Source organism: Cupressus sempervirens, chromosome 1, assembly GCF_028749045.1.
Source record: "Cupressus sempervirens isolate cs-2001-9-10 chromosome 1, ASM2874904v1, whole genome shotgun sequence".
NCBI classification, from domain to species: Eukaryota; Viridiplantae; Streptophyta; class Pinopsida; order Cupressales; family Cupressaceae; genus Cupressus; species Cupressus sempervirens.
In genome coordinates, this window is record NC_143118.1 from 700506182 (window position 1) to 700532519 (window position 26338).

The 26338-nt window shown below is 36.0% G+C and overlaps 1 protein-coding gene across 5 annotated transcripts in view; it reads right to left on the minus strand.

Annotated features, from left to right (window-relative positions):
- The window catches only part of LOC149579872 (DExH-box ATP-dependent RNA helicase DExH1-like), a 187841-nt gene that overhangs the window by 107923 nt on the left and 53580 nt on the right, over window positions 1-26338 (minus strand). For 4 of the 5 annotated variants that reach the window (XR_016352854.1, XR_016352853.1, XM_089787507.1 and 1 more), the window contains 5 exons: window positions 21580-21734; window positions 21155-21278; window positions 20866-21063; window positions 20527-20622; window positions 8888-9163 (listed from right to left, as the gene is read on the minus strand). Coding sequence is in view for 3 of the 5 variants with exons in the window: in XM_089787507.1 (XP_089643633.1) it covers window positions 8888-9163; window positions 20527-20622; window positions 20866-21063; window positions 21155-21278; window positions 21580-21734 (849 nt within the window). In the remaining 2 variants the exon portion in view is untranslated. The remainder of the gene's footprint in view (window positions 1-8887; window positions 9164-20526; window positions 20623-20865; window positions 21064-21154; window positions 21279-21579; window positions 21735-26338) is intronic. The other variant, XM_089787514.1, reaches the window with a different exon arrangement.

A 26338-nucleotide genomic window follows, 5' to 3' on the forward strand; every position in this document is an offset into this window, starting at 1 on the left:
CCTGAGCCAAATGTCGTTGTACTGCCTCCAACTAGTTGATCAGCTCCTCTCGACCTCTCTATGCATCCACCAAGACAGTCTCATGTCCAACACCTACTCCAAGTGCCTCTGGTACACAGGCACTCCATCCCTGCAGTAGCTCGAGGTCTCATCAACTGGTCACACTTCCCAATCATATATTAATCATTCTGAACATTTTTTATTTGTTGTCTTTTTTTTTTTTTTTTAGCTCCTCTTCTCACTGCTTCCTTCTGCCTTCTCAACCAGATCTTCGGCTCATCAACTCCAACTTCCAGTACTCAAATCCCTTGAAACTTATGTATCCTCCACAATTTAACACCACTTATTAATCTGATGGGCCACTCACCAAACAAACAGGATTAGAGGGCTTCCGTACAGCTAATTCCCTTCTTCCAAAGCCGTACAGGCTTCTAACACCATACGTCTTGTTTCCTATGCGCAAGTTGCATTTGCCGTACGAGCGAAAGATAACCTCCTGTGTCGACTCCTTGTTGTACAGTGATCTTTGCATTCCTGAACCATCAACTACTTCCGTTGGTCTTCTTGAGCGTACAGCTTTTAAGTTTCCATACTATCGTACGGAATGCCTCAGATGTTTTCCTAACTCTTCTAAATCAAGCCGTACGGTGTCCAAAAACCATCAAATTTGGTCGTACGATGATTACTTAACTCATGCATAACATAAACTCCATACAGTGCTTGAATATAAAGGGTTTGTACAGTGCCCGCCAGATACCTCTTCAACCTCTCACAAAAAGACCGTACGGGAAATAATAAAATCTTTGCCGTGCTTCCAGTATGGGGATTTTTTAAAAGGTCGTATGACAATTACGCTGCCATACAGTGCCTTCCAACTTTAACTTAAGCTACCGTATGATAGCCATACGATGGCTCTCTTTTTTCTTTTTTTTTCAATTTTATTTTCTTTTTTTTCCACCTTTTTTTTCACTTTTTTTTTAGCAAAAATTCTACTGCTCCCTGATATTCGTCGACAACGGAACAGGTCGCGCCTGATATATTTTCAATTTCAAACCATTCACCTTTTCTAGAATTTCCTACCCGTCCAATGTCCACAACTTTATTGTTCCTTATCACCTACTTCTCGGATCTGGTCTGGCCCGACCCATTTGACTTTAAACTTTCCAAGTTTGATTTCGTTCCATCTGCTATACTTCAACACTAGTTGTCCTAATTAAAACTTGTTTCGTTTTAGGTGTTTATCATGCCGCACTTTGCACCTGTTCTGTGTCAACTCCGTGGCCCATTGTGCCAGCAATTGTCACTCATCAAGTTTATTTAAGTTACACAATCTCTCCCTCAGGTTTTTCATATCGCCCAGTTTGTTCCTGAAGCTCGGTACCATGGATTCCGTCAGCTGCCACTCCTTGCTGTCAATAGTTGTATTCTTGATTTTAGGACCTTCACTCCGTACTACTGAAGTTTTTATTAAGCCCTTCCTGTTTGTTTCCTGTGCAGACCATACGATGTGTTTTCCTTGCTGTCGGCACCTTTCTGGTAAATTTGTGGTGTGTTGTAACCTTTTCTTTCTGTGCGGTCCGTTCACTGTGTTTTGTACGTTGGGATCTTTCCTTTTTCTGGGTTTGTACTGTATGTTTTTCCCTTCAGCTTCAGCCGTAACCACCTTTCCTTCTTCCGCTTCTTTGTATTCCTTCGGACATTCATTTTCCTCTTCTTTCTCACCTTTGTCGACCCTTAACATATTACAGCTCGAAAAGAGCTCGTAATCCTCCATCTGCCAGTAGAAAAGGCCGTTCACCGAATCCAAATCATCATTCATCGATCCACCTTCCAACTGTAGGACTCGTTCCTCATTGGGTTCCAATCGCTGCTTTCCTTCATCCTCTTCTTTAGAATAGATGATACGACTTCTTCACCCACCATTTGTGTGTGTAAATCAATAGTGAATCGTCATCCCCTGCTTTCCATTGATAGTGTATTCTTCTTCTAGTCATGCTTCACCTTTGCTTGTACCAGCCATCCCCAGCCCAAAATGGCATCATATCCTCTCCTCTTTAACGGGATGACGACGAAATCCAGTAAGAACAACAGTGTTCTGATAGTTACTGGTCTCAGTTACCAAGTTCTGCTATTTATGCCTGGGTCCTGGTACTGGTACAGTTTTGTACTGGTTCTTCCTGGGTTCTTTGTGGGTCCTTCTATGAAGGACCTAGAGTGAACCTAGGCACCCAGGATGTACCCTAGGGTGGTAGGTCAGTTTATGTATGTATTTCTGATTTGTTCATTAGCACGTTCTTTCTATCAGCTTTAAATACTCTCTTGCAACAGCTTGGTAATATTATTCAATCTAAAATTGTTTTTATGTAATGCCCTTAGTTTATGACAGTAGTGAACAGCAATCTACTTTGATTCATTTGAAGGTCAGGGTTTGACTTTATTTTATTTGTAGATCTAAGGACATGACTGTTGATAGATTTGTAAAAGCCAGCCAATAGTTATGTTTGTTGATCATGTTCGGATTGATGTCAATTGCTAATGCATTTAATTTAAAGCTATATCAGTAATACAATTATTTTATTTATAACTTTGTTGGCCATTATTGATTTATAAGTACCACTTTTCTTTTACATTTGTAACTTCGATGTTTTAACATACATGCATGCATACATATACAAGGAACCCGAACCCACAAGGGAGAAAAAATTGTCGTACCCACGTACCCAAACCCCATACCTGTACCCGAACCAGAACCCGTATCGACAACTTAGTTACTAGTTGTGCCATCAGGACTCGCAACGGCTTGATCCCGTTCTGGTCTATCGTGAGCAACTGGAAGGTAGGTGGCCACAACGTCGGCTATCCCAACTTCTTCCAAGTATCTTCTGGTAGGACATTTACCCTTGAACCTCCGTCCACAATTGTGTCTGTCAGAACAGTTCCCAGAATTCCCATCTCGACAACTGTTGGATGCCATCCGGATGTGAGGGCTAATAGCATTGGGTCCGATATACTTGCTCCGCTTTCCTTTTCCCTTTCGTTCGCTGCACTTGCTCCACTTTCCTTCTCCCTTCCGTGTTCCCCTGGTAATTTAGCAATTGGAGTGATGTTTGTGAGTGTTGCTCGGAGTTGATGCATTGTGAGCAATAGATCGTTTATTTTGATGGGTACCTCGGTTTGTAATATCTGGCATACGATGTTCTATTCCACAGAGTTCCTTGCTGAGGTACCAATAGTGTGGTTTGTCCACCTACATCGCCTTCTCAATTTCCACCCATGCTTCCTCTAATCTCTTCTTTTCCTCCGTCGGGTCAGGGTACAGTTTTGCTTGCTTTCGTGTGATTGCCAAAACCTCCTCTTTGTCCGTCCCGATGGTGATCAAATTCACTCCTGACTTCGGGCACTTGGCATCCTCATGATCTCCAGGACCACACCATCTGCATAACAACTTCGGTGCGTTTGTCATTGTATAGTCTCGAGCAAAGTGGCCCCACAAATTGCATGCACGGTATTGTACCATCGAGCGGTCGTTCGCATCATACTGAATTCGGCTTCGGCTCTCATTATTATTGTTAGCATTGTTGTTGTTTTGCTCTCGTCTATTATTTTTGTACCCTCCCAAGGTGGCACCCTCCATATTGGTGTTTCCGCTCCCTTTGACGCGGAAGCCTTCTGTGTTAGAAACACTTGTTGAGGTCCTCTTGTTTTCATATTGAAGGGGCATTCTTTTGTGGAATGTCCCATGATCTGGCAGATCTCGCAGAACTAGTGCTTCGGACAGGATCCCTTCGTATGGCCTTCTGTCTTGCAGTCTATGCACCATAGCTCATTTCCCTTGGTCTCCTTCTGCATGTTCTTAAATTCTTTCATCATTCCAATCATATCTTTTTGGAGAGCTCGGACCTCCTTGTTGCCCTTTTCGTCATCGTTGCTCTCTTCTTTCGAAGACGTGTCGTCATCTGAATCGGATAAGCTACTCTTCTTCTCTTGTTTTGTTTTTTGCTCACTTTCTAAGTTCATTGCTCGATTGTATGCTTCAGTGTATGACGATGGCAGCACAATCTTCATCTTCTTCCGCAACTTCGGGTGTAGGCTTTCAATGAACCTGTTGGTTCCCAAAACCGCAGATTGGAAATCCAAGAGCCTGCCACTTCTCCGATAGGATTTATCAATCAGTTCTGGCCAACGAACGGAAACGCTTAGATTCCCCTGCACTTCGGGCTCCGCTACACCCAGGCGGGTTAACCTTCACCTTGAACACTGACTACGCAATTCAAGGGTTTTCTATAGCGAATTTAAACTTTACGAGTTCCTCGGCTGACAAGGTCCTTGAACTCGATCAGAATGAAACTGAAATGTTGGATAAAATGTTTTGAATAATTGAATAATAATAAATTTGATGCTTGTAGGAGGAATATATAGATTTTCTGATTTCATTAAAAAGACCAGTGCCTTTGCTCATCCGGGCGATAGAGTCAACTTCAGAGAATTTTTACATACAACTTCATAATGTTCAATGCATTTGTACTGCCAATAATTTTGATAATCTATATGCGACAGACCAATTATGATGCAATCTTAAATTAGTCCAGATTGAATTTTAACTCCACTGAGACAAACTGGACATAGCTGTGGAAACAATTAAATATTTCACAACACTTGCGATGATAAATTTAAAATGCTAATTGACCATGTCCACTTATCTGATAACAAAATCATATACAGAATTTTAAAATATAATTATCAAGGACAATTCGCCTGTAGTTTAAATCTCTATGCTATTAATAATAAACAAAGAACATTTTTATTTTATTATTAAAATAAAATAATTTTATAATAATAAAATAGTGGAATTTTATTATAAAATCATATTGAACCCTTATTCCTCCATGCAATAAAATATAAATATGAAATGCCTCTTCTAAATATGAATGTTCAGATGTTTTTTACCATGATGAATCCCTTGAATCCCCTCTAATATTTCACTATTTATATTTTAATATCTAAAGAAATGTGACTTTTCAAACTCAAAAGTCATTTCTTTTACAAAAATAAATCACACCCTTTCATTATAATTTGTTTACTATTTTAAATATTTTTAAATCAATAAGCTCCCGTGAAAGGCTTGATTTATCCATAATGTATCTCTATTGAATTTGTCGCCGCTCCAAATTAATATCACATATCCCTTTGATAATAAATACTCTTAGTTTAATCGCAAATGGCACTTGATCTCTTTATCGGGTTTCATAAATTTTTGTCATACTTCATCTCTATTGTCGTATACCAATGTTCTTTGCCGCTGAAGAATTTATAATTGTCAGATACTCAATGTAGATGAATATTTTATGTATTCGTTTCTCCTGGCGCATATAATTCAGTCATGCGATGAATACTGGGCATTTACAGCATTATAGACACTATGAAAGGATTTCCTCTACCGTCTGGGTTATGTATCCCACTCATTACCTGTGGTTGCCATTAATACTTTTATGTCTCTTCATGGTGTCTGTGCGACTTTCAACTGGTTTTTTCTTTTATCGGATTTGGATGGCTTCCTTCTATATTGTCATTATTGTGATCCATTATCCCTGCCTTAAATTTGCAATATCAATCCTGTTACGTAAGGCTTCTCTGAGTGGTCACATTGAAACATCCTTTACAAGATTTCTTCATGGTAGATACAGAATAACCATCGGTAATTTTGCAAACAAAATGTAATTCCTTATCTAAAAGATTAAACAAGCCATCATTCTCCAATAAATTCTTTATTATCCTTGATATGGCTTCTGTAGCATTGTATTTGTATGATGCGCCTGTAATTTTGTTGTCACTTTGTACTGACAATATTTTTCACATCGGTATTCTCAAGATCAGATTGGACCATCTACTTGTTACCAGTAATGAAATCCACACCTTCCTCGAGATGTGCTTCTGCATCATGCACTTCATTTGTAATCAAGTCACTATCCAATGAGCTTTCAGAATCAAAATCATTAGAGGAAGATTCAGAATCACTGCTTGAGCTGCTGGTGGAACTACTGGATTTGATGCTGGCAGCTGTCACTTCCCTGGAATCTGCAAGCAACCTAACAGGCTCTAAAACTTGCAAACATTCTGCTCCTAGTCCTCTGTCTCTCAGATAATTGCTCACAAGAATCTAAAGCTCCCATAAGTTATTGTCATTGAAACACTCAAGATCAACCTCAACTTCATCATCACACTGGGTAAATCCTGTATGCTTCTTTAGGAAAGTATACACTTGTTCTGGCATGTTAACAAATAACTCCTCAAGATTCTTCCTAAGCTTTGCCTTCTCAGTAAATGACATTGGGGGCTTGCATATCTCAGCCTTGGGTTTCTGTTTAATCCCGAATAGAGGAAAGAGCTTGTTCAGCAATGCTACTATCCTTGTTATACTCTGCATGCATCTTTCCACCTGCACCTTAATATCAAGTTCCAAGTTTTTCCTTGATTCTGCACCATGAACATTTTGTGGTGTTACAATACTCTCGAGAAGTTCATTGGTTGCAAACATTTCATGATCTCTAGCAATTTTACTATCTTTTTGTATTTCCTAGGCTGGTTCCGTAGAAATGTCAATCAAATTTTTATTTGCAGTGTCATTCATATCCATCCTATTATGATTAGTGTATTGTAATCTCTGTTCGCCCAGCTGCTTACAATTTATTATTCTAGGCTCTTGCCAAATTGATATGTGCTTGAAATCTTGCACATTCTTTCCACTCTTCATTATTTTCTTGACATGGTGTTTGGGATTCTAAAATTTGCCAAAATTTTAGAGTTCCATCAGAACCATCTTTTTTGCAGCCCATCAGCCAGCTTATTTTCCATTTTATTTATCAAGCCTTTTAATTTCCTAGAGTATACTCGGACTGTTTCATTTTCTCTCTGTTTTGTGTTGTATATCTCGGCTACAATCTCATTGTCGTTGCGTAACAGTTGAAATTCGGTGATAAACTCTTTTTTAATGCTGTCCCAATTGGTTAATTTTTGAGAATTCGTATCGACGAACCAATCAATTGCTACGCCCCTAAGGGTTGCCGAAAATTGTCGAACCCATTTATTTGTATGCATTATGCCATTCGCCCTCCAAATTGTTTCACACGTTTTACAGTGTCAGATTGGATCGGTTGTTCCATCACCATCAAACTTTGGCAACTTCTCCTTTGGTCTAGCCATTACTGTTCGAGGTTGAGGGGTTTTTTGTGTACCTGTGTTGTTTTGCACTCCCGCGCTATTCTGCACACTCGCACTGTTCTGCACACCCGCGCTATTCTAAACACCCTTGTTGCTTTAAACACCCGCGATGTTTCCGACAGTCGTGCTCTTTGGTGAAGAAGGGTTTTCATCAACTGAAACTATCCATTTCGGAAGTGTATCTCGGACGAAGAGTTCACTCCACGCTCGTGCTCCCTCGACACTCCGAGTCGTGTGAGTTAATCCCCTTCCGTCTGGATTCTCTTCCCTCGACATATGCAGGTTCAGATACTCCTCCCTTGCTTCTTCCACTAAATCCAGCCACTGTCGAGTCTCTTCCAATAATTCTTAATCTGTGTTCGGCCTGTTGTGCCAAAATCAAATTCCCTTGTATTGTGCATATTTCATCCTTTTCCTTCAGCTTATTCTTATTTTTATTCAACCGATTCGACATGAGTCTTCATTCCAGCCTTTGTTCCAGGTCTATCGAGCAATGGCACCAAATGTTTACCGTATGGGGTAAATAAATCAATGCACGCAGACAATACACAAGAACATCAATACTCCTTTTATTATTCGCATATGCCAAAGACATTACATTATGCTTCTGATGATGATTACAATGACCCAAAAGGGTATATATATACTTTCCGAAGAACATTCCCGAAGGGGTCCATCAGCTACATGACAATTACCGAAGGGCCCATCGGCTTCATAACAAGAACCTTCCTGAAGGCCCCCATCAGCTGATGTACAATTTTACCGATGACAGCTCTAAGCTCTTCATACTCTTTAAACTCCCATTTTGGATATATGGGATACTTTCTAATATGTATTCAATTGTATAGCATTGCTAGGTCTAGCTGTTGAAGTAATTGCTCAAGTTTGATACTCTCTGTTGATCACTTTCAACTCAACTTATTCTATTCAGTTTCTAAACTATTCTAATATCAAAAGTTTAACGACACAGCCAATTAGGAAGCAATGTGGCAAAGGTTTTCAAGAAAACTAAAATGACAATATTCTTACAAATCATTCATTCTATAATTTATAATGGGATGAAATCTGCACAGAGAAATGACTGCAGTAAAGGACATTGTGAAAAGTAAGGTGTTGATCACATATGTAATGGGCAAGTGATTTTTTATTGGTGGTGGTTAATAGTAATACCCACACAGCAAATACACTATCCCACTCCAGAGATTCAAATAGTAAACAATCAGAGACCTGTCTTTTTCAGGGAGAGATAGTGTAGTCAGCTTAAGGAGTAACTGGATGGTACATAGTATCTATTTGAGCACCAAGCACACTGATTACAGTGCGAACATATTTAAATTAATTTTTGAAAAGGCGTCATCAAGGGTTGCAACTTATGCTATCCTTAGGTAAACGTGAACTTATTGCAGCATGAGGTTACAAAATCAAAAGCTAGATATAGTATAACATTGGCTCGTTATTTGTTGTTATAACTGCATGAAAAGATGAAAATATTTGCAATTTCTGCAGTTATATTCTGCTATATTTGGCTTCTGTATCTTTGCTTTCCACAATGCCTAACATAGTGGTATGACCAAATTAGGTTGTACATATACTATATTCAGGTCAAAGCAATTGTAGTTACTCCATGAACAAAACAAGAAACAGCGAGAACAACAAATAGTTAACTTACCAGCCATCTAAGAAGCACCCCACTGGTGCAAAATAACAAGCGAGTACGATCTGATTTCTTTTCCTCAAGCCGAATTTGGTAACCAACTGTTTCCCCCAAAGGCTCACCTCTTTCAAAAGCAACCCGTGCAGCCACAGATATAGCAGAGATTCGACGAGGCTGTGTACAAACAATATTGCACTTCACCCCACGAAGTGATTCAAATTCATCTTCTAGTATAAACTGAGCTATTTGAGTTGTTTTGCCACAACCAGTCTCACCAGAAACAATCACAACCTGCAAAATAAAGCTGAAAAAATCAACATTCATCTAGTCTCTTCGGTACTATTATGTCATTGTAAAGGGTAACAAAATTAAAAGACCACATTTGACAACAAATGGCTTACAAAAGCAATTATATTGTGAAGTTTAATAAAAATTATATAGTTTAACACATTATCTACCAAGATCTCCTTGGAAATAGTTGAACCCTAGCACAAGATGACATACATTTACTTGTGGCCAAAGCATGTACAGTTGATCTGAGTATTCCGACTTTATTGGGAATCAACATTGCATCATAAATCAGAATTTAATAAATGGACAACAAATATCGGTTATTTTCTTTATCCTATTTAAATTCAAAGGCAATCCCACAAGTTCAAAGGCCTTTATGTGAGAAACACATATTCACTCCATTCTAAATGGTATAAACCAGCCATAGCGTGTGAGATAGAGTCTCTCCTACCTTAAAGGGAAGGCTCCCACTTCTCACCGTTCCTTGGATCAACCCAAGGTAAGCAAGATGTTGTGAGATTTGAAAGGATATTACCAATATTCTTTCCTCTTAGCTTTCAAAAAAGAATCTACTTACCCGCGAAGCGAGTAATGGGCAAGATGAAACCTCTAACGATTTTGTGAATTAACAAAGAGATACAAGCTACAGTCAAAGATCCTAGTCTATATATCTCCACAAACGCTCCCAATTAAAGCTTCGGCTCCGATTGCTTCCTAACTCTTTATACTCAATTATCAAGAATGCAAAAACACATGAATCAAAGATAAAAATTTCTCCACAGCTCTCTTGCATACAATAAAAAATTATTTTTACAATGAGGCGACACTCCTTTATATAGGTAGAGTTGAGAAAAAAGTGAAAAAAGTGGGAGCAACTCAACCAACTTTGACCCGGTCTAACTAACAAGAGAAATTATTGGATTACATGTCATTACACATATAAATAGTGTTACATGTAATTACACATTTTCATGTAATACATCCTCTTCAATCTACAAACAAATAGAGAAGAAGGCAGATGGAAAAGAAGAAAAACCATTATAAGGATTTTTTTAAAGTGTCTTGAACTTGATCATAACATCGCACACTATAGGAAGATCTGAAATCTCCATCGTCTTTGATATAGCTTCTATTCTGACACCATCGGCATATGCTGATTTCACAACACTGCAATTTGCCGTGAGAGAATCCTATAAGTGCTCTGCTAAGGATTTGTACAAAGAAAACTTATTCATTGTATGAAAAACAAAATCTTTTGAATCTAAATCAGCATTAACTCTAATAGTATATTCTGAAATAATTTTTGCAATTGCAACCAAATTATCATGCTCATCAAGAACTTGGCATCCCATTTGTTCCAAGTTGCACACAATCCCAGGTTCTATTGCTTAACAATCTGGTAAGATTGCTTCCAACTTTGTTACAAGTTTTCTTAGTGTTTCTTCTTTATAGCCCATGAGTCTGTGACATTTGTAGAACATTTCACAAGACGGAACAATATCACATGTGACCATGATGTCCAAATCAGATTTGGCAATCTCATTCCAATTAGTCATAATTTCTTTCAGAGTATTAGCTTCCTAACTCAAAGACGCAATCAAGTCATGCAATATTTCTTCACTCTCTAATACATTCAAGAATTCTGACCATATCTATGATGGCTTACACTCCTTCAGATACAAATTCTCCAAACCAAGTTTTTGTTGCTTCAATGATCCGCTTCTCTTGAGCTGTCTGAGATATAGTGGTTGTATGTTGCGAAGACTGTTGTTGAATAACCTCATTCAAGCGAGTAACTTCCTACTTGAGTTGATTCTTTTTCTTCCACAACTCCTAATTACTCTTTGATACATTAGCAAGTGCATCATGAGCATCTTGTAGACAATTCAACCATGATTGCTTACCAAGTTCAATTTTGGTGAACTTGACCTGAACACTTAAGTTCTTCAACTAGTTTGTCCACCAATGGTTCAAAAACCTCCATAAACTTAGTTTTATCATAATCAACTACAATCCTCGAAACAATCTTATCTTTCAAAGATTTAGGCTTGGTTTTCTTAATAGTAAGATTATCTGGGGGCAGCACAACCTTCCTTCTCTTCATAGTAATCTTGCCCAACCAACCAGGCAAACTAAAACCTTTATTAGCTAATTCAGAAGCAACAACAACCATCGACATTGATCCTGATTGTATTTTTGTAGTGACTCTACAGGCTTCAATTTGTATTGTTGTACTGTTGTCCTGCATTTTGTCACCACAAAATGTTGGTAACAGCACGAAACTTTTCCAAGCTAGTTTCGTGTTTCTCTAAGCTTGAATTTGATATTTAATTGTTTAATGTTGATCAATTGATCCATTTCAATTCAAATATCAAATCATTTTATTGAAGGCCTTCGTCGAGTCTTTTTTGTTTTGTTTTCTATTGAGCCTTCACTTAATTTTTGAAGCCTTCATAGCCCGTTCTTTGCATTTGCTTGTTTTTAGTCCTTTGATTTTGCACATGTCATGCCTTATGTTTTTCCCTTCAATTCAGTCTAACCTAGATGTTAATTGGAGTTGTCAATCAAGAGTTATGCCCGTTTTAATGCCTCAAAAGTGGACATTTTAGGTGCAACAGCACAAATTAAAAATATGATGTTATATTTTCAATTTGACATTCACTTTTTGAAAAATATAACTTATATTCACTTTTTGTTATGTTTTTAAGTTACTTTAACTTTAAATTTATAACTTAAAGTGATTATAGTGCACTTTATATTATAATTTTAAGTTGAGTTACTTTTTAATTTTTCACTTAAAGTAACTATATAACTATATAGTTTCATTTTAATTTTTGGTTTAAAAAATCAAATGTTTATTTAAATGTTACTTTAAAATGATGTTTACATATTATATTTCATAATATGATAAATAAATATTGTTTATGACCTATTTTGTAACATTTTTATAATTTTAAGTGAATTAAATGACTTAAAATCTTCATAAGTGGACATTTTATATGCAATAACATGTAAAATCCATCAAAAGTAGATTTTTTACATGTCACTGTATTTAAAGTTTGCTTTGGTAGACATTTTTGATGTCATTACATCAAAAGTTCATCATAAGTGGACCTTTTTGATGCTATGGCATGAAAAGTGAAGTTTTTATGTCTAAACATCTAAAAGGTAAGTTGCATTTTAAAATATGCTTCCTCCTCCAAAAAGTCCAATTTTACCTATAGGTATATTTTAAAATGTTTATAGAACCCAAAAAGGTTCGATTTTAACTTGTTGCATTTTTTAAAACATGCTATGCACCCAAAAAGGTCTGATTTTGATCAAAAGCATATTTTAAAATTGCATAAAAGGTCTGATTTTGTTGCATATTCAAGCATTGCATTGCAAGCAAATCACTATAGGAGGATCTACAACACTTCAATGAATTTCTTCTTGTCTACCTTCGATTTGCACCTAAGGTGCATTTGAGCACTACACTACAAAAGGATTTCTAGCAATTGACGAATTTTCACTTTTCTACCTTAGATTCATGCCCAAGGTGCATTTGAACAGTGCACTACAAAAGCATTTCCAACACTTAGACAAGTTCTTGCTTGTCTACCATGGATTTGTGCCTAGGGTACATTTGAGCACTACACTGCAAGAGGTTTTCCAATACTTAGACGAATTTATGCTCGCCTATCATGGATTTGCGCCCAGGCTACATTTCAGCACTACACTGCAAGAGGATTTCTAGCACTTAGATGAATTTCTACTTGTCTACCTTAGATTTGTGCTTAAGGTGCATTTAAGGACTACACTGCAAGAGGATTTTCAACACTTGGTAATTATTTGACATTCGCTCTTTTGGATATTATTTTGTGCTTTTCACTTTCTTAGATGCCTTTTAAGTGCTTTTTACCTTTTGATGCTTTGTTAGACCTCTTTTTTGAATTGTGTTTACAAAAGTGCTTTTTTCAGTAGTGTTTTTTCCAAAAGTGCCTTCTCAAGGATGTTTTTGAGATTGCACCGTCTAATCGCATTTCTAGATACCCATTTTATCTCTCTTCTGTCTATATGCTCTTTAGTTGCCTGAAATGACTGGCTAAAAGCAGACTTACTATAAACAGTAATTTTGCTCAAAATTTTGAATACAAAATTAGACCAATCAAAGAAACAATGAAACTTACTAAAAATCATAAGTTCTTCCAAACTCAAAATAAGACCATTCTAGGCTACAATGAAACTTACTAAAAATAGAAATTCTAAAAAATAGCATGTCTAAACATTCAAAACTTTAGTGGCATGATCTCTAAGAGCTCTACCATCTCACACTTGACCAAACTCAATACCAAACACATTTTCCATTCTAGGAGCCAAAGGTGGACAACACTTCTACTTAGCTAATTCCAGAATTCCCATTTGAATCATGAGGATTCTTAAGGGACTGAACCAAAAACTACCAAAAACGAAAGTTAGAAGACTAAGCTTACAGAAAAATGAGGGGCTCCAAATATAATGAGCTGATGTGTGAAAAGGTCACAACACATACCACTTGGAATAGTAGCATCCTTCCGCTCATCACTCTATCTTAGTAACCCCATATGAAAAAGGATTCCTCCCTTAATAATTATCCCATGTGAGTCGATGGGTGAATTACAATAAGGTTCCCTCAACTCAATCCTAGGACCAAGAGCAGACACTTTGTCCCCTTTGGCATGTGCTTCATGAAATTAGTGTACCTGGTAAGGCCTCACCATACCTCCTTGTTGCAATTACCTTCCATCACCCATATAGTAAATTATATTGGCAAATGTGTTTTACATCATAAATTTATACATATTGCGAATAAGGTATACAAACCTTGATCAATATGTAATAAATATAGGTCTGATGTAGTTTATAAATATAATGCAGTTTACAAATATATAAATAGTCATACATAACCAATGTGATGTGTGCTTTTAAAAATATAGATGTATACTCGAAAGTCCATATAGTTATATTAGTTTCATTACCAATGTTACATAATGATATATCGTCTTAAAAAGTAAGAACTTTCTTTGTCCTTTTCTAGACCCCTTTAACCCTCCTTAGTGTGGCCCTTCTCATTGAGATCTTGCATTGCATTTAATTACATATATCATTTAACTCAAGATCTCTTCTTCTCCTTCAATCTTACTCAAACATATATCTTGGCTCTAATTTCTATGCAAAATTTCCCATTTAGTCATCCATTTACCTGATTCAATTTCCCTCTCTCATTGTTGTAAAAGTCAAGGTAGGATTTCAAGTTATTACATCCTACTTTGCTTTTCCTCTCTAGCTTGTGCAAAAAATGAGGTAGGATCTAATCTGTATGCATCCTCCTCTATTTTAACCTCAACTCGCAAAATTCGCTCTTACCCTAGGCCATATGTAGGTTAATTCAAGATTCATATGCCTTTCTTATCAATTTTATCACACATCTTTTTTGAATTTCCCAAACCACTTAAGGCTTTATTGCTCCCCGCATCAATACCTTGAATTGCCCTCCTAGAATGGGTTTCCAAGGGACACCATGGAGGGCCTTTTTTGAGGGTCACGAGCCCAACTCAACATTTCTTTTACCCTTCCCGTATAGTGGAATCAGCTGTTAAGAAAATTGACCCCCACCTAGCTATAAAAGGAGGCTTCCTCTCTTCATTTCTGCATTTACACTTCATGAGTTGCAAGCAAAAGATCCCAAGCTCTCAAGACATCAAGTGCAAGCATTTAAGGAGTCCAAGTAAGTATTCATTAAAGGCATCCATCCATTATCTTCAAGTATGCATTTCCTTCCATAAATCTAGCTTCTTTCTGCATAGGAAACAAAGGAGTTTTGTCATCAAGGGAGAAGATGCACATTCATCCATTCAAATCTTCTTCTCATCAACAACAAGGCAATTTACAAGCATCTACAACATGACGTTTTGCCTTACATGAATTCCTTTTGGTTTTTCTGTTGAGTTAAAGCTATTGCATCAACATACTTATCTACATTTTAACCAACAAAAGTATCTACATGGATGTTATATATCATTGATGTTTAATCTCTACTATATATAGTGCTTCCTCTATTTTATTTATCATTTCAAGGTTAAATCCTAAACAAGGGCTTGACCAAGGCAACCCCCTTCCCCCAACAAATTTCCCTTTCTCTTGTATGCAGTTGTAGATTCGTGAAGTTTCGGATCCAAAGGTCTAGATCTAGAGCTGTAGTCTTTGTCATTGTCCCGATGTTTTCAGCTCTCTCAGGTATAGTTGCCCAAAAGCAACTTGTTCCTACCACACTCAGAATTTTACAGCTAGAAGTCATAAGTTCCAAGATTTTGGATCGCAATCTGCTCTAATGCTTGATTCAAATGCTAGATTTAACTCGACCCACAAGAGGCAGTTAAGCCATGTCACGAGTCTCCAAGGAAATGTTGACCACAAAGTCAATAATCTCCTCCTTACCAACAACTAAGCCTTCAACACCCACTAAAGAATACTCAAAGCCATGATCTAAGGCTCTGATACCAATTATTGGACTTATTTACCATTGTGCCAAAATCTTGAACTATCAAGGCATCAGATTTTCATCTATCCCAACCCACGGGAGGTGGTTAAGCCATGTCATGACTCTCCAAGGAGCTGTTGACGACCAAGTCAACAAAGATTGTCAAGTGCACCAGCCAAAGGTAGTGTATAGATCAACATTGAGGCCACTGGAACATGTTTTGGGTGTGCCTTCTAGAGTAATGTGTCAGTTTTTGTGTTGATCACAACTGATGATGATGAGAGATTGTTGGATAGTAGTGAAGCTGATGGAGATCAAGGTCATAACCGAGCTGCAAAGTATATGTAGAAGCGTTAGATCAATTGGTATATTGCCATTGATGTCAAACTATTTTGACTATACTAGTTCATGTAAGTTGAAATCATCTAAAGGATGTGATGTTGGATAACGAAGTTGAAGACAAAGTATAAAGATGAGTTAAAGAAGTGATGTTAAGTATGTGAACCTAATTGGGCAACTAATGAATCAGTCTATGAGAATAATATTGGTTTGATTGTTTTACATGATTTCATTAAGTGTTAATATGATGTACAAGCAAGTTAGTTTGGTCATTAAAAGACGGAATGAAGTTGCCAAGTGAAAAGAGAAGTAACATCAAGCTACAGATAGTGGTGGGTAAATGAAGAGGTTGAAAGGTGAAGTAGGTGAAGACAATATTAACCAAGCAATTCTAGTGCTCAGTGAGTGCAATATTAACCGAGTATGAAGATGATCGACGAAGAAAGAACACACTTTGATAAATGAACAGTTTGTAAAAGATTGAATAAGGGACGACATGAAGTGAAGATCAAGACTATTCTAGAAGATTCCAAGATAAGGATGAAGTTTGTTAGCAAGACCAACACCTGGACTAATTAAGGAAGATCTAATGGTGAAGCTTCAAGAACTGTTTTGAGATCGAAGAAAAGGTGCAAGTTCCAACAAGGTGAAGTTATAGCTAGCAATATCTGAAAATCAATTTAACTAGCGCCAGATTCAATGAACCTGAAATCGTGTGAATGAGAGGATTTCATGAAAACCTTAATGCATGAGATTAAGGCAAAAATCTATCTATTTAAGGATGAGACAAGAAGGTAAATGTTGCTGGTCCAATTGGAAGCATAGTTACACTAACCTGGTGGACAAGGGGATGTCGAAATGGAGGGACAAGTTTCCAGGACAAGGGGACAGAGGGACCTTAATTTGAGGACGATGGGGGGACAGCAGTGGAATGGTGGCGAGGGACGAGTGGGGGTTGTATATACTATGCATATGGTACTCAAAATGCTAGATATGAAAAGATGTATTGTAATATAAGACAATGTAAAAAAGTAAATACTTGAACATTGCATTGAATTGGAACATCAAACATTGAACATAAATAGTCAAATTAGCAAATAGTCAACACAGGGATGTCCCCCCATCCTCATCGAAGGTGGCAGAATTTAGTGGTGGCGTTAGGGACAGGGGAATGGAGTCCCCAAGTCCCCGATGCGTCCCCATCTCCGAGACGTGCGACATAAGTGGGGAGGGGGAGGCATCCTCACGTTACTATGATTAGAAGTAAAGTGGATGCGATGTTGCTAAAATAGATCCTATCAAGCAAATCAGAGTGCGAAGTTGATGTGGAGTGAAGTGTTAATGTGATGAACAGTTAGTAAGCAAAGATATTAAGCAGAATGGAGATCTAAACAAGCAAAGTGAGTTGCATTTTTATCAAATCACTTGACTGCTACTCTCTAAACATTGTAGCAGAAAATCTCTTAACCGAGTGGAATTAAAAGCCTTTTTATTTGTAAATCCTTATTATAAGGTGGCATTTTACTGAATGTTTGTAAGTCCTTTAAACAGGCCACTCATAGAAGAGTGATAAAGTCTAGATGATCTTTGGTGAAAATCCCCTAACAAGGTCACACCTAATAAGTGTGTTTGTAACCTTTAACAAGGTTGGCTCTTAACCAACCTCACTTCAGAAGAGTGAAATTATTTCGGGTGACTAGTCCCAGGTGGTTTTTACCCTGATCAGTTTCCACATTAAATCAAAGAGCGAAGTTGATGTGGAGTGAAGTGTTGATGTGATGGCCAATTAGTGGGCAGAGATATTGAGCAAAATGGAGATCTAAACAAGCAAAGTGAGTCGCATTTTTATCAAATCATTTGATTGTGAGTCTCTAACCATTGTAGCAGAAAATCTCTTAACCAACTGGACTTAAAAGCCTTTTTATTTATAAATCCTTATTATAAGGTGGCATTCTATTTAATGTTTGTAAGTCCTTTAAATAGGCCACTCGTAGAAGGGTGATAAAGTCTAGATGATCTTTGGTGAAAATATCCTAACAAGGTCACACCTAATAAGTGTGTTTGTAACCTTTAACAAAGTTGGCTCTTAACCAAGCTCACTTCAAAAGAGTGAAATTATTTTGGGTGACTAGTCCCGGGTGGTTTTTACCCTAATCAGTTTCTAATTTAAAAATCATGGCATTAATGTGTTCATCGATGTTTTGCATGTTATTTGTTTTTACATGTTAAAACTATTATTATTTCAGTAAGTCGGCTAATAAAGCTAATATTCGGTACTGGAACCAAATCTGTTTGATGCACAAGAAAGATTAAGTTTGTTGTGATTACCGAGTTGATTATTGATAAGTTAATGTTGTTATAAGTGTGGTGAAATGTTTGAAAGGGCCTGAGGATAACTGATTCACCCCACTCTCAATTATCTAATATTTTGGACCAAGCCTATATTACATTTGTTGGGAGGATATTTTACAACCGATAATTTGAGTAAATCAAGTCATGCATGAATGAAATAGGTGATTCAATGCCTTCGTCATTTTTTTGCATCAAGATGCTAGACAAGGTATGCTCGAAAGCATAACTATGCATAACAAAGCTTTTCAAGTATTCAGGACACATTAGCACAGGTGCATATGCTATTGCTTCTTTGATTTCAACAAATGTTGTCCTTCCTTCATGATTCTGGTGGAAAGCATCTTTTCTTTTCATCATATCAACAATATAACGAGTCTTTTCAGCAAAGTCTAGTACAAATCTCCTCAAGAAATTCACCTTTCAAGAGAAAGAATGAACCACCGTCTAGTTTGATGGTATAGATGAACTTTGAATTGCTTGCACTCTCTCTGGATCAATTTTAATACCTTCTTTGGACACAATGTGTCCCAACAGCTTGCCTTTCATTAGACCATAAACTGATTTCTTGGTATTTAGTGATACACCATGTTGTCTACATCTCTCCAAGACTTGTCAGAGATGAAAGAAATGATCTTGACGTGCTTTGGAGAAAACAATTAATTCATCCAAATATACAACAATGCTTCTATTGACGAGACCATCAAAGGCCCGATCCATTCTTCGCTGAAAAATAGTTCCAGCGTTGATAAGGCTGAAAGGCATCCGCCGATATGCAAATGTACCCCATTAGGTAGTAAACGCTATCTCATGCTGATCATCCTCACAACCTTGAACATAAGGGCACAATAATATCATAATATTTGTTCACAGTCTTGTACAAAGAAAATCACAGGTATTTAAATATCTAGCAGAGGACATCACCTTGATTATTGGGAGAATCCACCAAGGATAGCATGAGTAACTATTGATTAACTCATGACAATATAAGTGCTAGTCACAGTGATTATCATAATATTCACAGTATAAACAAGCATTAAGACGTAGATAGCAAGCTTAGCAAACTCTGGGATTGCATGCCCAGTCAGCATTATAGAAGCAGTGTTAATAACCCACCAAAAGGAATTAAATCCAATGACAGAAGAGAGATGGAAAACTCCACATAAGGAATAGAGAAAAATATATGGTCTGCAAATCAAATTAAATCAGGCGGCAGCAAACATACAATTCAATAGGGAAAAAGATGGATCTGCATGTTAGGAGTGAAAATCTGAAATAAACAGCAAACAACAGTATTTACATGTGAAAAATAATAATAAGTGTGTGGATTACAAATCAAGGGATAGAAGTCATGAGAGGGGACTTAGTCACAAATAAAAGGGCATCATCATTCAATAATAAATAATGTAATATTACTAAGTTTGGCAAGTCTTGATTCAAGAAAAGAAGATAGATATAATTTCAGTGATACCTATTCAAGAGCACTACGAAATAATTAAAGCATATTGAGATCATCTAAGATGATAAAGATCAAATAAGTGTAAACATGTACACCGTGTATATGGTGCCCTCATTCCACAAGCCATTTAATTTTTAAGAGTTTTTCCATAAGAACAATTCTCTTATTGCTGAGTTTCAAATTTGCATTTAGAAAAATGACTGCTTTTGTCTGTCAAGGCACTAGATATAAAGCTACAAAGCTACCAAAGAGAAATTCAACAATAGAAACCACTCAGGGTTTCCATGTGGATTTCAAACATCAAATGCTACAATTTCTAAGAATAGATGGTACTGTTTTTTTATTAAATGATTAGGTAATAGAAATATGGCAAATCATGCTTTTTTCGTAAGCATCAAAGAACTCTAAGTTTAACCAAACTGTATGTTCACAATGAAATTCATCTTGAGCCATATAAGCAATTTTATTTCACATTGATCAGACCTGACAAAGAATTATGGAGATTTGCCTCTTGTCTTACAAATTAATTCAAGTGTAAATATTTCACAAGCCAAACTCTCAAAAGAGGGATAGTTCAATATAAAATTTGAATGATTCAAGAGCAATTTGAGAAGCCGAGATTATTGCTACAAAGTCACAAAGCATACAATCTGAATAAGTCGAGCAAATTGAGAAGCAACAAATAACCCTACATTCTTACAAAGCATACTTCAATACCTGATTATTGGCAACAGCTGTCAGCAGCTGTTCTTTCATCTTATAAGCTGGCAGTCTCTCTCTAAGATGCTGCATTTCCGTAGCAGATGGGGTAAACTACAATTAAGCCACAGAAAAATGAAACTTTTTCAAATTCAAACACATGTTTAAGTCTGCATGCATAAGATGTTCAGACGGGTATAGATTTTCATGCATTATCCTATAAAATCTATTAAGACCTAAAAAATAGGATTTTTTGCTCACTCGGAGCCTTCCATCATAAATTTGATACTCTATGATGCGTTTGAATTATGCAAACAGTAGAAGTAGCGTAGATAGTCAAAGAAATTGATGTTGAACCTTTTGTTGCCATTGTCGACGGCACAGCTCAAGGCTTAATGTCAGCCTTTCATCATAAGTTTGAGGAACTTCAGGAAAATGAAGCAGTGAAGAGTTCACTTGATTTGCTTCACTGCACACATTTTCTTGGGCACAAACTTTGCTAGAATTTGCAAGAATACTTTCAACTCTATGCTCAGTATCCATCGATATTTGAATCTACAAGACCCACATAAAAAATGCCCAGCATTAACATTAGCATATATATTCAATCTAGCTGATGAAGTTTGAGATCAGATGCACAATGTACCTCACGTTGTGTTGATCCATGCTGCATGTCAAGATCTGCACGGTAATTTGGCAGTGGAACTTTGCTCACAACGAAAACTTGTTTTTCCCTTTTGTATTTCGAATGACCAAACTGATATTCGTGACTAAATTTAGATGTACACAAAAAAAACATTGTCAGAATAGCATAACAACCAAACTTTCAAAAAGATAAAATGTGTTCACAATGGACTTAATCAGTAGCTATATTTTAGCCATAATTTTCTTGTTTTCGCCATAAACTATGATTTTAAAGCATCCCTTACCCAATTCTGGTAATCAATAAGATAATGAGGATGCGATAAACTTATGAATTATTTTATAAAACAGTAATTACCAATACAAAGGACCCTATTAAATGATTGTAGCAAAGAGATTAGCAGAAAAATAATGAACAAATTTCCTTACAAGTATAAACCCAATTCTTGAGCTGTATTTTCAATAAACTCGACTTTTTTTGCTCTCCCCAAAGATTCCCTCCAGATAACAATTTCCTGCTCGATTTCTTGAGATTTAAGCTCCTCTATTTTTTTTATCCAATCACTTTTACTCTTAACCCTGTGCTGAAAGTTTTCCAAATAATCATAAGTACTACTATCCTTTTAAGACAGTAAAGATTGCCCAACAATCAAAATACAGAACTTAGATAATACAAGCATAACTGAAATTAAACTAGATTATGAAAGCACACAACAAACAACATAGATAACAAGTGTACAACTGGTACCAATCAAGAATATAAAAGCAGCAGTGCATTCAAAAATGTGTAGAGAAGCTACACATGTGAAAACAACTATTTTGTGTGTAAGATGCGCAAAAAGTCTCAACTGTCTGTTCCAACACTCAGCATACAGGCATAAACTTGTGAGCAGAGATTCAAATAATCAACTAAAATGATAAATGGTCAGAATGTAAAATACAAAATCATATTAACATAAAACTGACCCTCTCATATAATAGGAAAATACAACCATATAAAATAAATCCTTGTGATTTCTCAAAAATAAAAGCAAAAAACAAAACTCTGGAAAATCAAGGTATAAATTTCAAATGCTTAGGAATTAGGACTATTACAAGTTTAGATCTAAATATTTATCCAAACCGTCTAACAGAGAGACATTAGGTTGCAGGTTCAGTTTTGGGTTAAGTGTTTGGGGTTTGAGTTTGGTGGTTTGCCAAAAAAATTATCTTGTTCAATTTGGCTGGGTTTGGTTATACAATATATATAGTCATAATTTAAAAAATAGTTATACTAAAGATAAATAAACATGAGTATGTCGATGTAAATATATTAGTTATCACCAAAAAATTTAAAATATAAATATAAAGTAATTTAGCAAAGAAATAATTTACAGATGCACCACAGTAGAACCTGCTGGTCACAGGACAAATATGACAGCCCTACTGAATAAAAGAAATAGTCTATATTGGAAAGCAGCATGATATCAGATTTTTGGTTGATTACAATAGACATGCAATACTTTTAAGATCTCTGTATGTAAGTAGTGTGATAGCAGGCTGGAAACACCCTCAGAATATTGTGATAATAACCTTCTTATTTTGATGGACTGTGATAGTGCTCTGCTTATTTTGATGGACTGTAAATCCTAACCATGATGATGCTAAGATTGTAAACTCTCTTATATTTAATAGAAAAAGAGGTAATTTATAAGCAATTAATATATATATAATATAATAATATTAGCATGTATAAACAATCATAAGAACACAAAATGCTGCTCAATGATCACAATATAGAACATTGATAGTCTAAGAATAACTGAAAGCATTCTAAAGGTTCTCAAGTATGAAAATACATACAAACACAATAAACAACATAGATAATCCTTGTAAGGAGAAGAAGTCTCGACAATATCTGTTCCAGCACTCAACATACAAACATAAACAGCTGCTAATCAGCAAGTAGAGGTTCAAATAATCAGATAACTAAGTCATGATAATAACAAAAAATCTACAGGTGAAAAAAAAAAATCAGCTTTTCCATCAAATGTCTGCTGCATTTTACATCTTCTAAATTCAGGTATAACTTACAAATACTTACAATTATCATTTCAAGCTCACAAATGCTGTGATAACATAGGAACTGGGTTTCCATGGTAGGTTGAGGATTTGGCAACATGCCAAAGTTTTCCTTGATTCATAATAACAAATTAACAATCAATATGTATGTGTGTGTATATGTACTGTCATAATAACAATCCAAAATATTGGTGACAGAGAAGCACAACCTGCATGCCTCAATTTCAAGTCCCTGCCATTCATCAGCATCGGCTGGGGCAAATGCATTGCCCAAGGTTTACAGTGCCTCAAACACAGTATCAAGCACTGTCAAGGTTTCATCCCTAGATTACTCTCTGTCACTGGGCTACCAATTCCCTTGATTAAAAAATACAAAATAAATTAACAATAAGTACATATTATGGTAAAATAATGAATGTGTTATTAAACAAAGATCATAAATAATCTATATATACAAGATACAAGAGAATGTTTCTATACTGAACAGGAGAGAGAAAATATAAACATTCTTGTAGAGTGAAAAATTAAGTTTCCATAACGAGCAAGAGTTCATGGAAACATTACAAAAAGAGTGACCATTAGTAAAAGATGGAAGCAAGAGTAAATAGAAACTATCTAATATCGTAACACCGTCCCTTAATAGTCAAGCTATCTTCAAAAAACAGAAATTTGCATGTCCTCAAAAAGCGTAAAAGGCAGCCTTGGGTTGATCAGAAAGGTTTGCGTGTTCTGCAATGTTGGCCTGTGGCTAAGACCCTCCCTGCTTCTGTTGATCAAAAGCGATGTGAGTCCTACATTCTTTGATCGCATGACCAAAGTTGTGGCAATACTTGCACCAAATGTTCTTCGGAGCTATCCTGAGACGGAGCTGATGACTGAGATGGGCCTTTATTCTTGTGAAAGGATTGGGTTGAAAATGTTTGTTCAGAGGAGGACGAAGGAATATTGCTACCAAACTGTTGTTTCCAATGATCCTGCTGCAAAAGTTTGCTGCACTGATCTGAGAACTTCAAGTCAACATTAGTTGCAATAAGGTTGAGCTTCTCAATAAAGTGCTCATAGGATGGTGGTAGGCTTTTCAGGGTAATGACCACCATGTCCTCTTCCTCCATTGTATGGCCGATGGCCTCAATTGATCTCTAAGGTCCTTAGTCTTTAGAAGATGTTCCTGTAAGGACATGTGGTCATCCATAATAATAGAGAATGGTTAAGTCTTCAAAAAGAAGGTTCTCCTTTTATTTGATGTCTCATGGAGATCCTTCGTTGTTTTCCAGATCTCTGCAACTATCTTGTCGAATGACACTTGAGGCAATTGACCATCAGTAATTGAAAGCTTAATAAGCATAACCACTTCACGATTATGCTCATCAAACTTCTCTTGAGAAGCATCGACTGTGGTACGACGAGTCTTGATACCAAGAACAAGCGCCTTAAGGCAACAGTACGCGAAGATTATCATCATTCTCTACTTCTAGTTGTTATTTCCATTGAATTGTTGACTGCTTCCACCATAAGACTAGTGAGAGATGACATTGTACATTTTTCAATGGAAAAGTGTGAAAACTTTGAGCTGACACAAACTTCGAGGCAGATTGACAGAAGACCCAAAAAAATTGAATAGACACTTGGTTAAGAGCTCAAAAAACCCAAATAGAATCTGCTACCAGATTTTGATTTTGTTGGCTCGAATACCGAAGCTTAGAAAAAGACGCACCCTTAAAAAAGCAAGACTAACCCAATGGAGATGCGTTTTGCCAAAAAAGAGACCATGAGTGAATAAAAAAAGGTTGCAAAAGACCAAAAAATGCCTCAGCCGTTGATAAGAAACAAGAAAAATGCAACCAAAAGTCAAAGACGCCTCTACAACAGGAGGAAGATGCCCACAATCTTGAGGAAAAAATGTGATTTTAATGACACGTGATTTGCACAAAGAAAATTGCAAAAAGAATTGGATGTTGAATCCCTAGTCAAGTTTGAAGGGAAAATTGCAAATTTTGAACACACTCGAGCAAATATTTCAAAAAATTTGAGCTAATAATTTCAGAAAAAGAAATTAAAGATTTTCAAGGAGGCCAGGAATTTGCTCTAATACCATGCTATGGTAAAATAATGAATATGTTATTAAATAAAAATCATAAATGATCTATATATACAAGATACAAGAGAATGTTTCTATAATGAACAGGAGAGAGAAAATAGAAACATTCTTGTAGAGTGAAAAAGAAAGTTTCCATTATGAACAAGAATTTATGGAAACATTACAAAAAGAGTGACCATTAGAAAAAGACAGAAGAGAGTAAATAGAACTCTCTAATATCGTAATAGTACAAGATATTAAAATTTAATATATAAATACAAAATAAATTAACAAAGTACAAGGTAAAATAAATTAATATATAAATACAAAATAAATTAACAAGGAATAATATATATATATAACTTCGAAAATAGAAACATTCTTGTAGAGTGAAAAAGAAAGTTTCCATTATGAACAAGAATTTATGGAAACATTACAAAAAGAGTGACCATTAGAAAAAGACAGAAGAGAGTAAATAGAACTCTCTAATATCGTAATAGTACAAGATATTAAAATTTAATATATAAATACAAAATAAATTAACAAAGTACAAGGTAAAATAAATTAATATATAAATACAAAATAAATTAACAAAGAATAATATATATATATAACATCAGTATATCAATAAAGACTATTAGTTAGTAATAAAAATATATAAAAATAATAAGAACGCTATAAAGTTGAACTTCAAAATTCTCTTTGTGTGATTATATCAACAAAATTGTCTCTAAAGTGATTGCAAAAAAGCTACAAAATCTCTTGTCTTAGATAATATTTCAGCAGCAAGGGTATCTATGGAAGTGCAAAAAACTTAAGATGGGATAATTATGTCTCATGAAACTCTTCTTTGTGATACCTTAGTTGGGATTATTATGTCTCGTGAAATTCTGCATTCATTGATAGATTGAAATGACCCTTACTATAAAGGCTACTAAAACCTCAATACTGAACTGTGACAATCCGTCAAACACTTGGCATGCAATGAAGTATAGCAACAAATTCACAAGATATGCAATACAATTAACAATAACAATACCAATAACAGTA